The sequence below is a fragment of the Polypterus senegalus genome, chromosome 4, assembly GCF_016835505.1.
Source record: "Polypterus senegalus isolate Bchr_013 chromosome 4, ASM1683550v1, whole genome shotgun sequence".
Classification (NCBI taxonomy): Eukaryota; Metazoa; Chordata; class Cladistia; order Polypteriformes; family Polypteridae; genus Polypterus; species Polypterus senegalus.
Window position 1 is genome coordinate 155,971,370 of NC_053157.1, and position 20,394 is coordinate 155,991,763.

At 39.6% G+C, this 20,394-nt stretch overlaps 1 protein-coding gene across 5 annotated transcripts in view; it reads right to left on the bottom strand.

The window, feature by feature from the left end:
• The window catches only part of LOC120527752 (LIM domain-binding protein 2), a 468,646-nt gene that overhangs the window by 23,815 nt on the left and 424,437 nt on the right, over positions 1 to 20,394 (bottom strand). For all 5 annotated transcript variants that reach the window (XM_039751537.1, XM_039751536.1, XM_039751534.1 and 2 more), the window contains exon 6: positions 6,887 to 7,010. In XM_039751537.1, coding sequence (XP_039607471.1) covers positions 6,887 to 7,010 — 124 coding nt within the window. The remainder of the gene's footprint in view (positions 1 to 6,886; positions 7,011 to 20,394) is intronic.

Here is a 20,394-nt window from a genome sequence, read left to right on the forward strand (position 1 = left end):
TGTTTACTAGTACTGTGCATAAGAAAATTGTCATTATAATTACATGCATCTGTGGGCAGGGAATTATCTTTTCATTATTTTAACTGTGCTCATCCTGACCAGCATCCCATTTTCTGCAAATTCTTCCAACATTTCCAGGCAAAAATCCATTTACTCTCAGATCAACTAACTCTGCGCCTTGGTCTTATTGCAGTTGTCCACAATGTGTGGCCAAACCAATGGATCATTCCTACTACATGCCCAATACAACTTCAACTGACTACTCACGATTTACTCCAAGGTCCTCCTGTATTGCCTAGGTCCTCTCCGTGTCACAGAGGGCAGGTCCAACAATAGTGCACAAGAACCTCATGGCAGCTATTTGCTTTTCTAATCTCATTCTTTCGGTCATGATCAAGACCTTATAACTACAGTGGTGCTTGAAAGTTTGTGAACTCTTTAGGATTTTCTATATTTCTGCATAAATATGACCTAAAACATCATCAGATTATTACTCAAGCACTAAAAGTAGATAAAGAGAAAGCAGTTAAACAAATGAGACAAAAATATTATACTTGGTCATTTATTTACTGAGGAAAATGATCGAATATTATATATTTGTTAGTGGCAAAAGTATGTGAACCTCTAGGATTAGCAGTTAGTTTGAAGGTGAAATTAGAGTCAGGTGTTTTCAATCAATGGGATGACAATCAGGTGTGAGTGGCCACCCTGTGCTATTTAAAAATCAAGGATCTATCAAAGTCTGCTCTTCACAACACATGTTTGTGGAAATGTATCATGGCACTAAGAAAGGAGATTTCTGAGGACATCAGAAAAAGAGTTGTTGATGCTCATCAGGCTAGAAGAGGTTACAAAACCATCTCTAAAGAGTTTGGACTCCACCAATCCTCAGTCAGACAGACTGTGTACAAATGGAGGAAATTCAAGACCATTGTTACCCTCCCCAGGAGTGGTCGACCAACAAAGATCACTCCAAGAGCAAGGTGTGTAATAGTCAGCAAGGTCACAAAGGACCCCAGGGTAACTTCTAAGCAACTGAAGGCTTCTCTCACATTGGCTAATGCTCATGTTCATGAGTCCACCACCAGGAGAACACTGAACAACAATAGTGTGCATGGCAGGATTGCAAGGAGAAAGCCACTGCTCTCCAAAAAAAAATTTGTGCTCATCTGCAGTTTGCCAAAGATCACGTGGACAAACCAGAAGTTTATTGGAAGAAGGTTTTGTGGACGGATGAGACCAAAATAGAACTTTTTGGTTAAAATGAAAAGCGTTATATTTGGAGAAAGGAAAACACTGCATTCCAGCATAAGAACCTTATCCCATCTGTGAAACATGGTGGCGGTAGTATCATGGTTTGGGCCTGTTTTGCTGCATCTAGGCCAGGACGGCTTGACTTCACTGATGGAACAATGAATTCTGAATTATATCAGAGAATTCTAAAGGAAAATGTCAGGACGTCTGTCCATGAACTGAATCTCAAGAGAAAGTGGGTCATGCAGCAAGACAACGACTCTAAGCACACAAGTCAGTCTATCAAAGAATGGTTAAAGAAGAATAAAGTTAATGTTTTGGAATGGCCAAGTCAAAGTCCTAACCTTAATCCAATCGAAATGTTATGGAAGGACCTGAAGCAAGCAGTTAATGTGAGGAAACCCACCAACATCCCAGAGTTGAGGCTGTTCTGTACGGAGGAATGGGCTACAATTCCCCCAAGCCGGTGTGCAGGAATGATCAAAAGTTACTGGAAACGTTTAGTTGCAGTTATTGCTGCAAAGGAGGGTTACACCAGATACTGAAAGCAAAGGTTCACATACTTTTGCCACTCACAAATATGTAATATTCAATCATTTTCCTTAATAAATAAATGACCAAGTATAATATTTTTGTCTCATTTGTTTAACTGGTTTCTCTTTATCTACTTTTAGGACTTGAGTGAAAATCTGATGATGTTTTAGGTCATATTTATGCAGAAATATAGAAAATTCTAAAGGGTTCACAAACTTTCAAGCACCACTGTATGAGTGAGGATGGTGAAGTAGGCTGACACAAAAGCTTTGTACAGGGATTTAACAGCAGACTTCACCACCATGGTCTGGAAACTGCTTTTGCTGCACCAGTTTGTTGGTGAAAATCATGATCATCTGTCACTCATGAACAAGACCATGAGATACTAGAACTCATTCTCTTGGGACAGGTGCCTAACCTTTACTTTAAAAAAAAAAACCTGTGAGAAGAATGTATCCTCAGATTTATCATGGCGTTTGTGCCACACTTAAATTTCATACCAGGTTATATTCTAAAGAAATTAAAAAAAAATCAAGTTTCACCATCAACATGAGTGATGCAATTCTTATACAGCTAAACTTGGTACTTTCCAGTCCTTGACTATGACTTGACATCCTATAAATGAAATCATGAACAGGAGAGGAAAACTGACGCATACTTGTGTATCCATTGAGCAGCCTCAGCTTAACACTAAGCATGATTGTTGTAGACTTTTGCTAGTTTATGTTTTTCATAGTTCTGGTATGCTGGGACATAAAACAGAGATATCTCACCCCATTCAAATTTTCTGGCACTGCCCACTCACCCGAGGTGTACATGTTTAGGAGTTAATCAAAGTACTCTGTTCAACTCACAACAAAATCCCAAAATACAGGAAATGTTTTCTCACCCTTTTTGCAAACACCTTGGGTGACATCCTGCTCGCCCCACCTGAGATGTCAGATGTTAATCCAAAACTTATTCCAGGCTGTCTAAGGATTATCACCTTGACATGTTGGGGAAACCTGAGTGCCTTAATGATCCTTTAACTATGTTGTCAGGAGTTGCGTTGCTTTTCGCAGAGTTTCTCATGGCAAATTAGTCTAAGTGGAGGGAGCAGACAGAAAGCAGTCCAATAATAACGCTCAGAGTAGCATCAGATAAATCAAAGAGAACCTCACCCAGAGCAGGGATACTAGCATCCACTCATGGAACGAGGCCTGGGAGCAGAGTTTGCTGGCTCAGCCTGAAAGATTTGTCATGTAGGCTTGCAAGTTAAGGATGACGGTCAGGTAAAATTCTAACCAAGCGACATTCAAATGTAGGGCATAGCCAGGTATTTTAAACAAAATGTCTCTTGCGACACTGAATGTAACCAAGTACAGAGAAATCCTCAAACAAAATATGCTGTTCTGCGAGAGAATAATGAGTTAACTTTCCTTACAGATAATGGCAAATACATCTAAAGCCATACGGAGTTATTGAAAACTGAAGTAATCTAGTCCTAGTCTGGAACTTGCATTTAATTGGGAAAATATACTGTAGGAAGAAAGCCTAATTAAACAATTAAGCAATAATCTAAAAATGTAAATCATAAACAACTTCACAAAAGACAAATTTAGAAAATTTGGTGTAATCTTATATATGTTATGGCCAAAACCCGAAGTTCAGCTGGCCATTTCGCATTTTGTGTGGCCAAAATCCTAATTACTAGAAATGACCTGTGTATATGCTACTTTGGCTGGCCATTTCGTGAAGTGGCAAGAAATCCCTGGCCAAAATCTGATGTGCTAAGGTAAGACTGTCTGCTCAAGGTGCGAAGATGTGAGTTTTCCATTCTGCACGAGAAACTGCTCTTTTTCAGACAGCGGACGCCACTTGAGACGGCCTTCCCCTTGCCCAAACACTAACCTTAAGGTCAATAAAATAAGTTTCTGATGTTAAGTCACTATTTTAGGGCTAAAATGATAACAGAAATGTGAAACCTACTTATATACCTAATCTTAATTATTGTGAAACAACCAAGTGGTGTCCGCTTTCTGAATAAGATCCGCCAAGGCTATACTCGATGCAATTGCACTACTAAGTGCACAACAAATCGCTGCGCATGCCTTTTTTCTTCCAACTTTGGTGAATCACTCCATGCCATTTTGTAAACTGGCTGGCTGGCTGGCTGGCTAAATCCTGACATCAAGGAAAAGATTGGACATTGGCCGGTCAATTTACAGCGACATTGGCCATTTCCCGCTTTGGCCGATTTTGGGTTTTGGCCGTAACATATATATAAAAGCCAAATACCACTGACTCACTCATCACAAAATCTCCCGAACCATGAGGACTTGGGACTTGAAATTTGGAATGTAGGTTACCCTTGGCTCATAGGTGCTCGCTAAGAAACGATTTTAAAAATTTCATGGTCCAAGCGCGTTCTGTCTGTATGTCTGTCTGCTTTTCACGAGAGAATTAGTTAACAGACTTAGATCTGGTTGTTTTCTATAATTTGTGACTTCTCTCATTGCACTAAGTACCATAGTTTGCTGTATTTGCGCAAATCCAAGAGAGTAGCTGTGGGCCGAGAGTAGGGGGACGGGGCCTTCCTCATTTACTCACCAGCCTCTGTTCGAGTTGGTCTACGTCTTACCACGTGTTGGAGTTCACCTTGCCTCCACTTAGTTAGCATTACCTGTTTGGTCAACAGACATTATCATCTACAGATTGATAAGGAGTAACGTTTACTGTTTTTGAGAGAGAGTGAGCAGAGCTACGTGTGTTTTACAGGAGAGCTGCTTTCCTGTCAGAGCTGAACACGATCAACGTCTATTGATTTTTAAAGTTTCATTTCTATGGGGGCAAAGCTAGTTGTGGTATGAGTGGCTTATTTATTTAGAAGGGCTGACAATTTTTTTTTCACTTTGACGTTACAAAAACCTAGGTTAAATGTACTATAAAGTCCTAATGAAATGTGACATGAAAATAGGCTACAAAGTATACTGTATATACACTTCTGTGAAAAAGTATGAGAAACATCAACAAAACACTTCTTAATTAAGGTACCATGTGCAAAATCACAAATTGCTGCGAGCTCATCTAAGGGATTGCAAAAGGGAAGAAATATTTAAAACACACCAAAAACATGTTAAATAGCTTATGAACCTGACAGTGGTAGCATGGAAATTAAGAGGGAAGAAAGGAGTTAAGGTCCAGTGGACAGAATCACATACTCCTTTACTGTTCATGATTCAAATGATAAGTTCAGTATTTTTCAAGTCAAAGTTAACTCTTTACGATCATGGTATATATTAACTTGCCATATAAAATTGTGTTCTATAGGGAAGAATTTTTCAATAAATTAAAAAAAACTTTGTTCTTACAGCGTATAATGAGGTTAAAGAGTACAAAGGCCCATAAATGAACAAAAAAGTCTTAAATCTTACCAAATATATCAATTTTTCAATGCAAGAATGTTGAGTTGTTAAGTGTACATAAAAAAATTGAAAGACACATATGTATTACAAATGTGTTAAGTTTCTTGACAGCTAAAGAAATATCATCTTTTGTTTTACTTGTTAAGAGTTCAGAGCATAATTTAAGACTGAAAAAAAGAAGTGGTATTTTGAAACATGAAGGTGGTACACCAAGAAAAAAAGGATAAGAAGGTCGGACATGCGAAATACCAAAAGATGAAAAGAATTCTGAATGTACAGTATAAGAGTTCTATGTATATAGGAACATATCTATCTTCTATTATCCTTATGTTATAGATAAATGGTATTAATTTCTCTTATTTCAGCAAGTGTGTTTGTGTTATTTGTGAAAACAGACTAATACCATGACAATCTGCAACAAAATAAAAAAGTGTTTTAAATGAAGACTTTTGCTGATTTATGAAACATGTTCATAGATTGTATAGATCTCTTCATATCTAAAGTTCCCAGGCTACAAAGTGAAACAGATAAGTAAAGCACCCTTATTGTGATGGATTGCTTGGTTGCCAAAGGTCTACCAGGGAAAAAGGTGGCACGAGGCGGTAGAAGTACCATGTGACCTGAATAACCATAAACATGAATGAAGAGAACTCGCATTAGAAATATGATTTAGGGAGAGTTGGAACCATGTTACCCTTTTAAGTATATTGGCCGAGTGGACTGCTAGGATGCCAGTCATAACCTTCCAGCCTGTTTGATGGAGACACGTAGTCCATAGCTGGGGAACGACAGACAGAAGGGCAAGCTACCTTGAAGGTGTGGCTGTTTTGGGCTCCTGAGGATTTAGGAAAAGTTTTAGTACTGTAACTCTGTAGCAAAACAATACATGACCAGAACAAAACCCCAAGAAAGGGGTTAAAATCACTCTAAGACAGAGCTAATCAAGTTCAGAGTCAGGAGAAAAGTTTGAGATGAGGGCTCTTTGGCAGGAGGTACAGAGGCTTGGATCATGACAGACAGAGAAATTAAAGCAAGGTGCTTAGAGGGAGACGTGCGAGTCTTCCTCCGGACAAACTGTGACATCATGTAATAAGGAGGTCGTCAGGGTCAGCAGCATTATTTTGCTTTTATCTATGGTTTGTATTTTGAACTTTTCATTATTTTAGTCCTTCTATATATTAGTTTATCTTCTAAGGCAAATGCACAGTTTTTGATATTTGTGGCATCATTCAGGTTGCACAGAGATGCCAGAAGTTAATGCTCCTACGACAAAACATACATGTGTACTGTATACTAAATGTAAAAGCGATGAATATTAGAATGGTTGATTTTACATAATCCGGTCTTTACAAATGAGCTTAGTGTTGCTATGGAAGCTCCCTGTCTCTATTGCTAACTGAGGAGGCCGATTGCTGTATATTTAATATGTATAATAAACTATACTGATCATTTAGACTGCATCATGCAACTGTTTGATCAATGACCTATTTTAAATGGTTTCCACAGTGCAAACACATATAAAACATATAAAGACAACACAGTTGTAAAAAATAAAATAAACAAATAAATAAATATGCCAAGAAGCATGCAACACTCAGCTAGTATAATTTGATTTTTAACAGACAACGTTTACAAACATTCCATGGACTTAGTTCTAATTCAATGAACACCACACTAATTTTGAGAGTAAATACCTGGTGGTGCCACCATCCTTTGCCATTTTTGGAACAAGCACGTTTTGAGACAATCCCTCGGACTTAGGTTGTATGTTTTGTGTCTTGACATGAGTTCCTGCATTGGCTCCAATATTACACACAACTGTAACATATAAGCAAATGGATATAAACATTAGCAACATTTGGATCTTAAAGAGAAAGAAAGCAGAGAAATTGCCTTTTCAATGTACTACACAATCTGAAGTTGCTCTAGGCTTAATTATTCTCAGCGTTTGCTCTGAAAATTAAAAAAAAAATGTTCTTATAAATCTGATAAAAACAATGCAAGTCCACTTTTTATCTCTGGGAAAATAATTCATATAGAAAGTTTATTTAAGAAAATCTGAAGCTACTAGTGAAGAGATTTAACATATTCAATAGTGGAAAATCATGTTTGATTACATTTCTTTGACCCACAACCAAGAAGGTAAAAAATTAAATAAATGAGGAATAATCTCACCTTTGGTCTCAGTAATATGTGGTACATTGTTAATTAAATTTACTTCAAACATTAACTGTTAAGTTTATTTTTGAAGTGTACACTATGTACACTTGAAATATCAAATATGCAGTACATAAACATACTTAAAGTGCCTTCAAGTGGATTTTACCCAAAAAACAAAAACATCAGAAGTGCGCACTGAATATTTGTGTCACAGCCAGTTTTTACATCTACAAGGTCTAAGAGACAGAGAATCACAGCAGTAACATAAATTAGGCCCTGCAGTGTGCAGAAAAATTGCATATTGTTTATTATTGTAACACATCTGATTGTAATTAACTTGTAACAATATAATGGTCCAGGGAACAGCCATAGTATCCCAAATACCATAACTGCTTTAGTGTTGTTACTCTCTTCTTCTTCTTCTTCTTCTTTCAGCTCCTCCCATTATGAGTTGCCACAGCGGATCATCTTTTTCCATATTACTCTCACTGCACCACTCGGAGTATTTATATCACTGTATCTGAGTGTGAATCACAGTAGCAGCTGATCGGAAAGAGAATTATCGGTATACAGCTTCAAGGACACGCTGTCTCAGCCACAGCAAAACGTTTTAAAGCCTTTCCTGTACGGACCTCGCGGTTCAGAAACAGTTTCATCCCAAGAACTTTAAATGCACTCAATCAATTGCACCTTGTGGAACTGTTTGAACTTATTAGTACAATCACCTCACTGTAAACTTGCACTACAGTTATAATATCGCACAACCTGAGCCACTTTATAAAGCGCATATTTACATATGATGACGATATCATTTTTAAGGTGAAATGCAGCAAAATATGTTTATTAAATTATACAGATAAAACAACTTCACTTAAATAATCTAAATTCTTCACTGGTACTGGCGTGAAGGATAGAATAATTAAACATGTACTACGAAGATATTTCAATGTTCCTTAAACGTTTTGAAGAATCGGCGCTAAGCTTACAGATGGCTTAACTTCTATTACAGAGCTGATTGTGTGGCGATGGGTTACTTGGAGAAAGAAAAGCAAGGAACTGCAGTGACGGCTACGCCAATATATATTGAATATAAAACAGAAAGAGAAAATAACAACACAGCTAAAAACGCAGCGACAAATTTCAGAAAAAGTTAAATGCTTGTGTCATGAGCACGAGGCGGCTAAGCAGTGTCTGCAACGGACGTGGCCATCCACCGTGCATAAGCTACCTTACTGACATTGGCGGGTGAAGGAGCCACCGATTCTTCTTGTGAATTATTGAGTATTGTGGAGGTGGCGGTGCTTTGTACACATTATTGGAATTATTAAATTCATTTCTTATATTTTACCTTGTGTCTTCACCAAGGCCGTCATGGGGGGGAAAAGAAAACTGGGCAGAGCGGCAGCACAAGCAGAGGTCAAGTGCTCGACGTTACCTGCACTCAGGAGGAGTCTCGGAGCAGCTATGCATGTCAGGAGAAGCTTCCGGATGAAGACGAATACAATGAGGTATGTGCCAGGAATAAAATTGAAAACATTTTTAAAATAACGCATTTCTGATCTGATCGGTACGCCAATAAATTGAAACAGGCGGATCGCAGTCAGCCGGAGACGGCATCACGGACCCGCAAAGAGAACTCCAATTGCCAGCCGCCTTTGCACAACCCAACAGAGCACATGCCAGAAGCCGGTGTGCTCATTCGCTCACGGCCGAGAGGTAGGGCTGATGATGGCTCGAGCCTACCTCCGGCTGATTTAAATAATAATATGGAAGTGCGTGAGCTGGAGAAAATACTTCAGCCCATGCACAGTTTATTGCAGATTATGTCAACAATAAAGAACATTGTTGAGGAGCTGGGAAGCGCCTTTTAAAAAGGTGGGCCTAGGGTGGTTGGGTTGGGAGCCTCCCGTAATGATTGATTAAGCGGTACAGGTAAAGGTTACCAGTACTGTAAAAGAAACAGGGACACAGAGTGAAACGGGCCCACGATTAATCAATAGCGGGTGCAAAGTAACCTTGAGCTCTACAAAAGAGTTGGGAATGATGACCGAGTGTTCGGGGGAAGGATCGATTGAGCTGGAGCAGCTGAATAGTGTGCCTACCGGAGCGATGCAATCCTAAAGACACGGACACCGGTCATCTGTAAATCAAAAGGGGTTCAAACAGCAAAGTGGCTCTCTCGTGTACATAGAGAGACTCAGACTGTGGGCAAGCCCCAGATTAAAAAGGAGATCCCAAAAGAGAAACTGGGGTCTCCTGATAAAATAGAGAGTGGAGCTGTGAGCTCATGTGCAGCGGTAGACCCCTCCTTAGCAAATAAAGGGGCGGAGTGAGAGTTTCCGAACTGTTTTCAGTCCCGCAGTGGGAGAATAGCAGGAGGACGGCGGCTGTGCTATGAATGCCGCCGGCCGGGCCATGTATGGTGAAATTGTCCACGGACAACCAGGGAAAAAATGACTTGCAGTGGAACCTCGGTTTGCGAGTAACTTAGTTTACGAGTGTTTTGCAAGACGAGCCAAAATTTGTAATAAATTTTGACTTGATAAATGAACGAGGTCATGCAATACGAGTAGTATGGATACGCTTTGTCTGCTGAGCATCATGTGATCACAACTGAGCTGATGGTTCTTCTCTCTCTGTGTGTGTGTGTGTGTGTGTGTGTGTGTGTGTGTGTGTGTGTGTGTCTCTCTCTCGTGTGTGCGTGCGTGCGTGTTTGTCTGCCGGTCTGTCTCTCTCCCGTGTTCGTGTGCATCTCTCTCTCTTGCGCGTGTGCATCTCTCTCTCTTGCGCGTGTGCATCTCTCTCTCTTGCGCGCGCGTGTGTGTGTGTGTGTGTGCGTGTCTGTCTCTCTCTCTCTCTCTTTCGCATGCGTCTCTCTCTCTTGTGCGAGCGTGTTTGTGTGTCTGTCTCTCTCGCGTGAGCGTGTGTGTGTCCCTCTCTCTTGCATGAGAGTGTGTGTGCGTGTTTGACTCTCTTTCGCGTGAGCGTGTGTGTGTGTGTGTCTCTCTTTCTCTCTCTCTCTCGTGGGCAATCATCTCCTATTCTCCGTTTGAGTTGGCATGCCTCACTCATATAGTCAAACATTCGTACAAGTGTATACTGTTTACTACAATATTGTGACTGTGTGTGTGTGCTATGATGAGGGAGTTCCCGTCTTGCGCCCCAAAACACGAGGCTGAGTCTCAGTACTTTAACAACACCAGCTTTATTGAGCTTGAAACAGCAACAGCGCAGTTATTTATAGTAGCGGGATCTGCCACTCTCCTATACACAGACACAGCAGTCAGGCAGGGTCATTGCCAAGTAGTACTGTGCCCTGCACATTTATAATGTTCCTTGTATCATCAATCGATGGCAGGCACTTATAGCATATCCACAATCTTTTCGGAATCACTTTTACGGCAAACTGCTATAGTACTGGGAGACTGCGATTGCTTTGGGATGCTCTTCCACATGTCATCCCATTGGGTGAAATCCCACAAGAGTTTAGAAACTCACTCACACCAGCCATGATTGTTTTCAAAGGTAAAGTGCAGGTTAATTTGTTTTATGTATTTTTACTTTATATTTTGTATTAATCATTTTTATATGAATAGGTTTGGGTTGCGGAACGAATCATCTGAGTTTCCATTATTTCTTATGGGGAAATTCACTTTGATACACGAGTGCTTTGGACTGCGAGCACGTTTCCGGAACGAATTATGCTCGCAAACTGAGGTTCCACTGTATTTATATAATGTCCCCCCTAGTTTCTTCCAGGAGTATTTTACAGGGCATAGCCAAGGTCCGGCCACAGCCAGAGGCTCCCCCTGGAGGAAGAAAACCTTTGCGTGGTTGGACGCTACACCCCACTATGCCTCGCTGAGGGGAGGGAACTGTGAGAGATGGCCGGCAGTTTATCCCGGCCAACACCCCCACGCCGCCAGATGGAGTCCTTCCTGCAACATAGAGGTCCCCCCGAGTTCCAGCAGGGCGCCGTGGATATTGGAGTTTTACTTCACAGCCCTGCTGGATACCATGGGGGCCGCCAGGGGGCGCTGCAAGGAGGCACAATGATTATTATAGCCCGGAAGTACTCCCTAGCCACGGGGACGGAAATAATGAAGTACGTCCGGGCTGAAGAAAAAGGAGAGTTTCCATCGGACCCGGAAGTGCTATGAAATCACATGGACTGAGGGACAGAAGCACTTCCAGGTCAAAGACTATAAAAGGATGATAAGAAACCCGAGCAGACTGAGCCGGAGTTTGGAGGGAGTGAAACAGAGCTGCTGGGTGGAGAGTAGAATTATTGTGTTTACTATAATTATAATGTGTGAATTACGTATTGAGTATTGTGGAGGTGGAGGTGCTTTGTGCACATTATTGGAATTATTAAATTCATTTCTTATATTCTACCTGGTATCTGACATGCTGTCTGCGGGTTTCATGGGGCAACAGCGACCCCTGCTGTCACAGAAGAAAGTGCAAACAAAAGACACTGTTACTCCGACAGAAGATAATAAGCCAACAGACCACCAATGACAGCCACTGATGTAATTAGTAAAAGAAAAGTTTTTTTATAAAAAAAAAAAAAAAACTTACTCTAATATCTTGGTGTGTGATTTTTCTTTAATTTCCTTCTTTGCAGATTCTTTGACGTTGGTTTCAACTTCTGACTTCAGTTTAAGGTAGTGTTTTTGGCTTTTATGACAGTGCATTTTGATCTCCTGGTACTTAGCATCATGGGATTCTTTGTTTCCTCTCCTGATCCTATATGTATGCATGTATGGCATTACAAAACAGGTTGACTTTGCCTGTTCTGCAGGCCAGCTAAATGGCTAGTTTCAGCCACATTAGAGAACTACACTAAGTGACAGGCAGACTTATGTGAAATTACTGCAAGAAAACACTTCCAGACAGGAGCTACATACTTTCCTTATCATAAAAAAAAATTCCATTTGGTGGGTTTGGGGGGGACAAAACTATACGTTCTGCTGCTAAAATATTTTTATACAAATCGCTTCACTCATCACTATTTATTACAGCAAAATAATATGAATTGTGACAGGAAACAACTGGAGATTTCCTTGAATGAACTGGTAGAAAGTTGGGTTGGTATTCTAGCCCACTGCAGGACACACTTGCACCCTCATACAGCTGAATTGCTAATAATCTATCAGCATGTATTTGGGAGGTAGGAATGATGTGCACAGAGAACATCTCTTGTTTTAAAAAGCAGACACCTTAAATTCTTAAAATATTTTCAAGGCTGACCAAATGTTTGTGTACAGTAATCCCTCCTCAATTGCGGGGGTTGCGTTCCAGAACCCCCCGCGATAGATGAAAATCCGCGAAGTAGAAACCATATGTTTCTATGGTAATGGTTAGTTTTATATATTTTAAGCCCTTATAAACTCTCCCACACTGTTAACATTATTAGAGCCCTCTAGACATGAAATAACACCCTTTAGTCAAAAGTTTAAACTGTGCTCCATGACAAGACAGAGATGACAGTTCTTTCTCACAATTAAAAGAATGCAAACATATCTTCCTCTTCAAAGAATGCGTGTCAGGAACAGAGAATGTCAGAGAGAGAGCGAGAGAAAAGCAAACAATCAAAAAATCCATGCTTTTAAGTATGCTGAAGCACCGTGATAAAGCGGCATTGTTTAGAGGAGCGTCCGTATCCTCTAGGCAAACAGCCTCTCTGCTCACACCCCCTCTGTCAGGTAGAGAGAGTGAGAGAGACAGATAAAAGCAAACAATCAAGCACCGCACGGGAAGCACATCGTATATCATTGAGGAGTTTTATTTAATATGTAATACGTGCTCTGATTGGGTAGCTTCTCAGCCATCTGCCAATAGCGTCCCTTTCATGAAATCAACTGGGCAAACCAACTGAGGAAACATGTACCATAAATTAAAAGACCCATTGTCCGCAGAAATCCACAAACCAGCAAAAAATGTGTGATATATATTTAGATATGCTTACATTTAAAATCCGCGATGGAGTGAAGCCGCAAAAGTCGAAGCGCGATATAGGGGGGATCACTGTATACTGAGAGCATCACAGAGATCTTTTGAGCCCAAGTTCAGCAAACTGCTTTGAAAGTAACTGTCAAAATTAATTGTGAAAAATGAACCAATAACCTATAAATTATAGTGACACAATTAATGCATTTAATAAAGTGTACGTGTAATTTAGTGAAATTTGTACTAAGTAATAGACCTACAGTATACATTTAATTCTGGCTCTTCTGTATCCAAAAAAAGTACATTCTATCAAATTTTCAGGGTATATGAATTCAATAAAACATCACAGTGAAGTGAAAATCCTAGAATCTGACAATTAAAGACTTCTCAAACCATATTAAAGTACTTTACACATTAAATATGTCTTGTAGCAGTCCAAAACACATTCAAGGATAAATGTGAAATTCTTACTTGAAAGTCCAACCAACTTTCAACTCGCTGACACCTCTAGTGTGATGATGAGCAAACACGATTAGCTAAACATGGACTTTACCTTGACTCATTTGGACTCTTCATTTCTGGACAGCACAAGTCACACTCTCTCACACACATCTAATTTAAGACCATCCATTAAATAGCAACATTTGTGATGTGGAAGGAATTCTAACTAACAGGAGAAAACCAGTATATACAGTATAGTTCATCAACGGCAGAAAGCAAAACCTGTTTATTAAAATATGTTGATTCTCACCTGAAAAATTCTTAGTCCTTGCTCTTACCCTGATTACAAGACTTTTACAACAAAATCAAAAAGGAATATAAATGAACAAGTATTCATTCATTTTCACAACTTACTTATTCCAGTTCAGAGTAGTAAGGACACTGCCTGTTTCAACAACATCAGGTGCAAGAAAGGATCGAAACTTGGATGGGGTTCAGATCCATTCCAGGGCATATTGGGCCAGTTAACCTAAGATGGGAGAACCCCAGAGTACCCACAGTAAACCTACAGGGGTATGAGGTGAATGCAAATGGTGGTTATGTCCTGAAATAAACTAAGGATCTGTGAGGAAGCAGCACTGACCACTTTCCCTCTATACCACCCAAAAGAAATGATTTGTTTCAAGGTTAATTTATTTTGGTTTGCTGTACATCTATACTGACAAGCACTCCGTTTTCTGGGCTCATTTACAGGTCATACTGAGCTGAAGCCTACCTTTGCGGTAATGAGTACGAGGAAGACACTACTTCTAGACATGGGCCAGCGGGCTTACTTAAACAGACTCCCTCACACCGGGTCACTTGCCAGTTCACCTAACATACATGTGTTTGGGATCTTCATTGAGAAAACTCACAAACAATGTAATGAAAACAAAATGGGCAGTGATTAGATCAGGATCAAACACAAGCCTCAGGAGCCAGTCACTGTGCCGCTCTACATCTATATGAGTTTGTATCATTTTATTCTTCTGTTCAGTAACTAATTTATAAATTATAAATCAATAAAAGATGATTCTGTTATCTGCAGTAAAGCTTAATGGCATAATGGAATCTACACACATTTATTTATATCTCAATTAATACACATACAGACTTGCAAACAAATGTGTTTCAAAATACTTTTAGTTTATAAGGCAAAAAATGAAAAATAACAATTATTGAGAATGACATAAATACCTTACCATACAGTACAATGGCTACACCCTCCTGTCACCTGCAGGTAGCCTCTCCCTGGCGTGTGCTCTATTAGAGCGCAGTTGACATTAAGACGCTGGACTGGCTTTAATCTCTTCATTATTTCTCTCTCTGAGGTTTCTCTTTTTTTCCTTATAGTTCTTCTCTGGAATGTGAATCTACAGTATGTGTTTTGCTTCTCAGTTCATATTCCTCATTCATTGGTCTCTTCATTCTGTCTCCACTCACTTCTTAGTATCATCACAGAAAATATTGAGGCTTATTTTTTTATTTCCTTTTTAGTTGCTTGTGAACTCATATACCATTATTTGTCAATTCCTTAACATCCAGACCTTTTTATTCAACAACACTTGACCTTTATCACCTACAGTAATCCTGATTTCTAAAAATAAACACTACAAGTCTGTAAGGACAGAATAGCAGTCATAACTTAATTGATGATAATACAATAATCCATCCATCCATCCATTATCCAACCCGCTATATCCTAACTACAAGGTCACAAGGGTATGCTGGAGCCTATCCTAGCCAACACAGGGTGCAAGGCAGGAAACAAACCCCGGGCAGGGTACCAGCCCACCGCAGGACACACACCAGGAACAATTTAGGATCGCCAATTCACCTAACCTGCATGTCTTTGGACTGTGGGAGGAAACCCACGCAGACACGGGGAGAACATGCAAACTCCACGCAGGGAGGACCCGGGAAGCAACCCCAGGTCTCCTAACTGCGAGTCAGCAGCACTACCCACTGTGCCGCCCATAATGCAATAACGAAAAATATAAATTAAAAGTAATCAAGTTGGATAAGAAAGTAATGGACCACAGGAGCTTCACAAACAGAGAACCAAAAAAAGCTCCAGAAAGGTGGGCATGACAGAATTAAATGAACATTTGCATTTTGTAGTGAGGCAAGGCCACAAGAAAGAGAGAAAAGCATTTTCAGAGAGGGAGGCAACCTAAGCAGCCACCATGCTGACACAGAGGTGCCGTGCACAGTGCTGCCACCTCATTGATCCCATGACTGGTTGTTGTCTGTGTGCCATCTGCATGGGCTTCCTCCGGGTACTCTGGTTTTCCGAAATATGATCAAATTAGCTGGTGACAATAAATTAGCTGTGTGTTGTTGTGAATATGGGTGTTTGTAATGGACTTGTTTGATTCCTGTCTTTTCCAGGCATTTATTATTGGCAATTATTCTGGAACAAACCAAAGAGGTGATTATGAAATTACACTGTTTACTACGCAGTAAAAGAGTCACAGTAGTTGAGGCACTAATTAAAAAGCATATTTGCAGAATAAATGCCACATTACATTTTAAGCAATCTAGAAAGTACATTTATTGAGTAATTTTGGACTGAACTTTAACTTGGTTTTTATATTATTCATGCTAAACTTCTGTAAGTCTACTCTCTCTATATAAAATCCTAAGCCTAAAAGTGCAACGATTTTATGTGATGTTTTTATGTCACATTTTTTGTCACGCTTTAAATAGGGCTTATTTTAAAACCTACATATACTGTATATGTTTGGTATCATTCTTTTCAAAATGTATTGAACTTTAATGTGATGTTGTTAGATTTTCAGATTCTTATTCTGTTTTTAAATTATAAACTAAAAAATATCAAGAACTCTCATCCCGCAAAATGAGACTTTGTGCCAAAAGATTTTACCACACCTGGGCCCGGAAATAAAAGACAAAGAGTAGAACAGCCGCTGTACAGGCTTTTAAATATTTGAAGCGACGTGCACTTCAGCAGCTTAGCAAGACCCCTTGTTCACTGCAGGACACAAACATGCACACAACTAAACGTACTCACCTCGGTTTAATTTAAAATGACCTTTTATTCTAACATGAGGGGTGGAAAAAGAAGAATTAAAAAAAATAAAAATAAAACTGAGCCAGAAATTACACTTCGGCCCTAACCCATGCACCATGTGGTGCCTGCAGGGAATTTAAATGTATATTCATTAAAACACACTTTATCAATCAAGGTATACAAGATTAGCTCTGCTGCCTCACAGATCCAGTGTTCTGTGTTTGAACTCATTTTTGTTAAGTGTTTTTTACTTCAATTTATGTTACGCATTTCCAAAAGACATGCAAGTCAAGTTAGCCACATTAGCAGTGTGAGTATGGGTGTGTTCACAAGAGGGCTCCACGATTAACAGCTTACTGTGCAGTTTCCTGCCTTGTACCCAATTATGTCAGGTTAGTCTTCGCCACAAACAATCCCCCCACCCCAAGGCCAACTCAGATGAGGATTAAGGGGGTTTGAAAATCATTTTTACTTTAATACACTATCCCTTGTGGTGGCTTGGTCACTGTCTGTGCAAGCTGCACATGTTTTCAGTGTCTGCATGGATCTCCCCCTTCCAGGTGAAATGTAAATTAATACCTAGTATTTTAATAATTGCTTGCAAATTGACATTTTATTATTAACTGGCAACTTTAAAGAAAAAAGCAGCTTTCCAGAAGTAAGCCATTATAATTTCCTCCTCTTTTTAATTTGAGGAACATAATTATTAATAAGAAGAGCAACAGGTCTGGGCAGAGTTTGGAGGCAATCATCACTCTACCAGTTTTACAAAGGTGCTTTGTTATAACACTGTGCGGACATGTTTGAAGCATTGTTTTAGGTACTCATTCTACCATCAGGAAGAAATCTTGGAGGATGAGAGACAGGTTCTTACATGTATGAATTTGGTAAATGTAGCTGGGATAGGCCACTAAGGAAGACATATGTAAAGTCAGACGAGGAACTGGCAAAGACAGCAGACCAGACAATGACCTGAAGAAAGCAGACCAGATGATGATCCAGAGAGCTGAGCCGAGATGGATAAACTGACCAGAGGGAACTGAGTGCAACTATAAGTTTATACCCTGCCTGAAACTGCTCATCTAGCACCATCAGGGTTTGCAAAGCCACATTCTATTTGCTTTTGTTTATGGCACCAAGTATAATATTCAATGATCAAAACTGTGGTGCAGTGGGTAGCGCTGCTGCCTCGCAGTCAGGAGACCTGGATTCGCTTCCCAGGTCCTCCCTGCGTGGAGTCTGCATGTTCTCACTATGTCAGCGTGGGTTTCCTCCGGGTGCTCCGTTTTCCTCCCACAGTCCAAAGACATGCAGGTTAGGTGCATTGGTTATCCTAAATAGTCCCTAGTTTGTGCTTGGTGTGTGTGTGTGTGTGTGTGTTTGTGTGCATGCCCTACGGTGGGCTGGTGCCCTGCCAGGGTTTGTTTCCTGCCTTGCGCCCTGTGTTGGCTGGGATTGGCTCCCCGTGACCCTGTAGTTAGGATATAGCAGGTTGGATAATGGATGGATGGATGATCAAAACTTTCTATCTAAAATATTCTATCTACAGTAATTGCCTGGGGAAAGGAAAGGAATTGGAAAGTTCTAAACTACAGTACCTGACAGCATAGCAAAGCATGAGATTTAGGGCACTCTGTCAAGGCCTACATGATAAGAGTATAAAGAGCGGAATAAGGCAACTCCAGAACCCAACATTAATAAACAACAGGTATTCAATATTTCACATTCTAATGACATACAGAACTTTAAACTTGTCCATGAGACAGTCCTGTGATAGACTGCTTACCAGTCTAAGCCTGGTTTTGGCTTTATGGTTGGCATTTCCAGGATAGGCTCAGCTCCATGCAGTCCTAAAGATGGATAAGCAAGGAAGAATATTCTAAAGGAAATATGTAGTTTGTTAGAGAGAAAACGAGGAATGTGAATTTTAGATTGTTGGCATAAAAAATTATTTTAGTCTTTTTACCCACTAACTTCAGTTCCGTTTTAATTTGAATGGTATCACTTATAAAATACAAACTATTTTATATTTTTAATGAGAATATTTTCTTGGTTTCCCTCAGACATGCATTTATAAAGAATATTATACACTCTACATATTCATTTTACAAATATTTCTACCTGGAGTGCTATTTATTCAATTAGACTGTTGCATAAGGAGAGGGAAAAATTGTGTTAATGATTGGTTGTTAAACCGCTCCTGTTTTATTTACTGTGTTGTGTGAGGACAGCATATTTACTACAGTTTTAATTGGGAGTCCTGAGACTAAACAATTTAGTGTCAATTTTCATAGTCCAGCGCTTCTTGGCTTGCACATTCCTTTGCATTCCCTGGTGTGACATCGTCACCCTCCGACTTTTCTGTCTTTGTCTCCTTTTCTAAATCTTGGCTCGCACTTAACTCAATTCTATTCATTCGCATGCTTGCTTTTTACAACACATTGGCTCAAAGCACCAGACATTTTGCCAAAGCACTAAAACTAAATTCTGAAGAGAAAAAACCCACAAAGAAATAATTAGGAGTAATTACAGCAGAAATAAACAATTAAAACATTTCCATGACTTTGCCTAAGCCTCTGCTGTTTTATTAACCATCCTATATATGCCAGTATTTCCCTCCATGGATTGACTGTAGTAAATAATATGAAAAGAAAAAAACAGTAGTCTGGTGATAAAATAATAATAATGATAAGATATTAGATCCTTTATTATCATTGCATAACACATACAATGAAATACTGGTACATTACCTGAAACGATGCTCAAAACTATATTAAAAAAAACAACAAAAACAAAAATCTAATATTCTCACATATGCAACTCACACATTACATAATAGCAGATTCTAAGATGCTAAGATTTGCATTGGGCGTGACGAGGATGAACAGGATTAGAAACGAGTACATTAGAGGGTCAGCTCAAGATGGACGGTTGGAAGACAAAGTCAGAGAGGTGAGATTGTGTTGGTTTGGACATGTGCAGAGGAGAGATGCTGGGTATATTGGGAGAAGGATGCTAAGGATAGAGCTGACAGGGAAGTGGAAAAGAGGAAGGCCTAAGTGAAGGTTTATGGATGTGGTGAGAGAGGACATGCAGGCAATGATGTAACAGAGCAAGATGCAGAGGTCAGAAAGATGTGGAAAAAGATGATCCACTGTGGAGACCCCTAACGGGAGCAGCCGAAAGAAGAAGAAGAAAAAAAGAAAAAACTACATAAGTAATTTTCCAATGTCAAAAAGGTCTGATGTTTGTCTACATTTTATGACATGGTGTCCTTTTCAACAGTTACTATCAACTCATGAGGTGAGTGTCTACTAAAAGTAGTAGGAAACAAAACAACCAACTCATGCTCATTTAAATAAATATTTTAAATTTAGGTGAGTACATTTTGTCAGTTACCTGCTTTTGTAAAACGTAACTCAAATGTAAAATTGTGTCCTAATGAGTTAGACGTCATGTCTAAGTGCTGTGCAAACATGTTCACAATGCTTAATCATCTAAAGATAAACTTCTAAATATTGTTAAACTGAGAGAGTACAGTACACTAATTGTCACTGCAGAAAGTTCTAAATATGC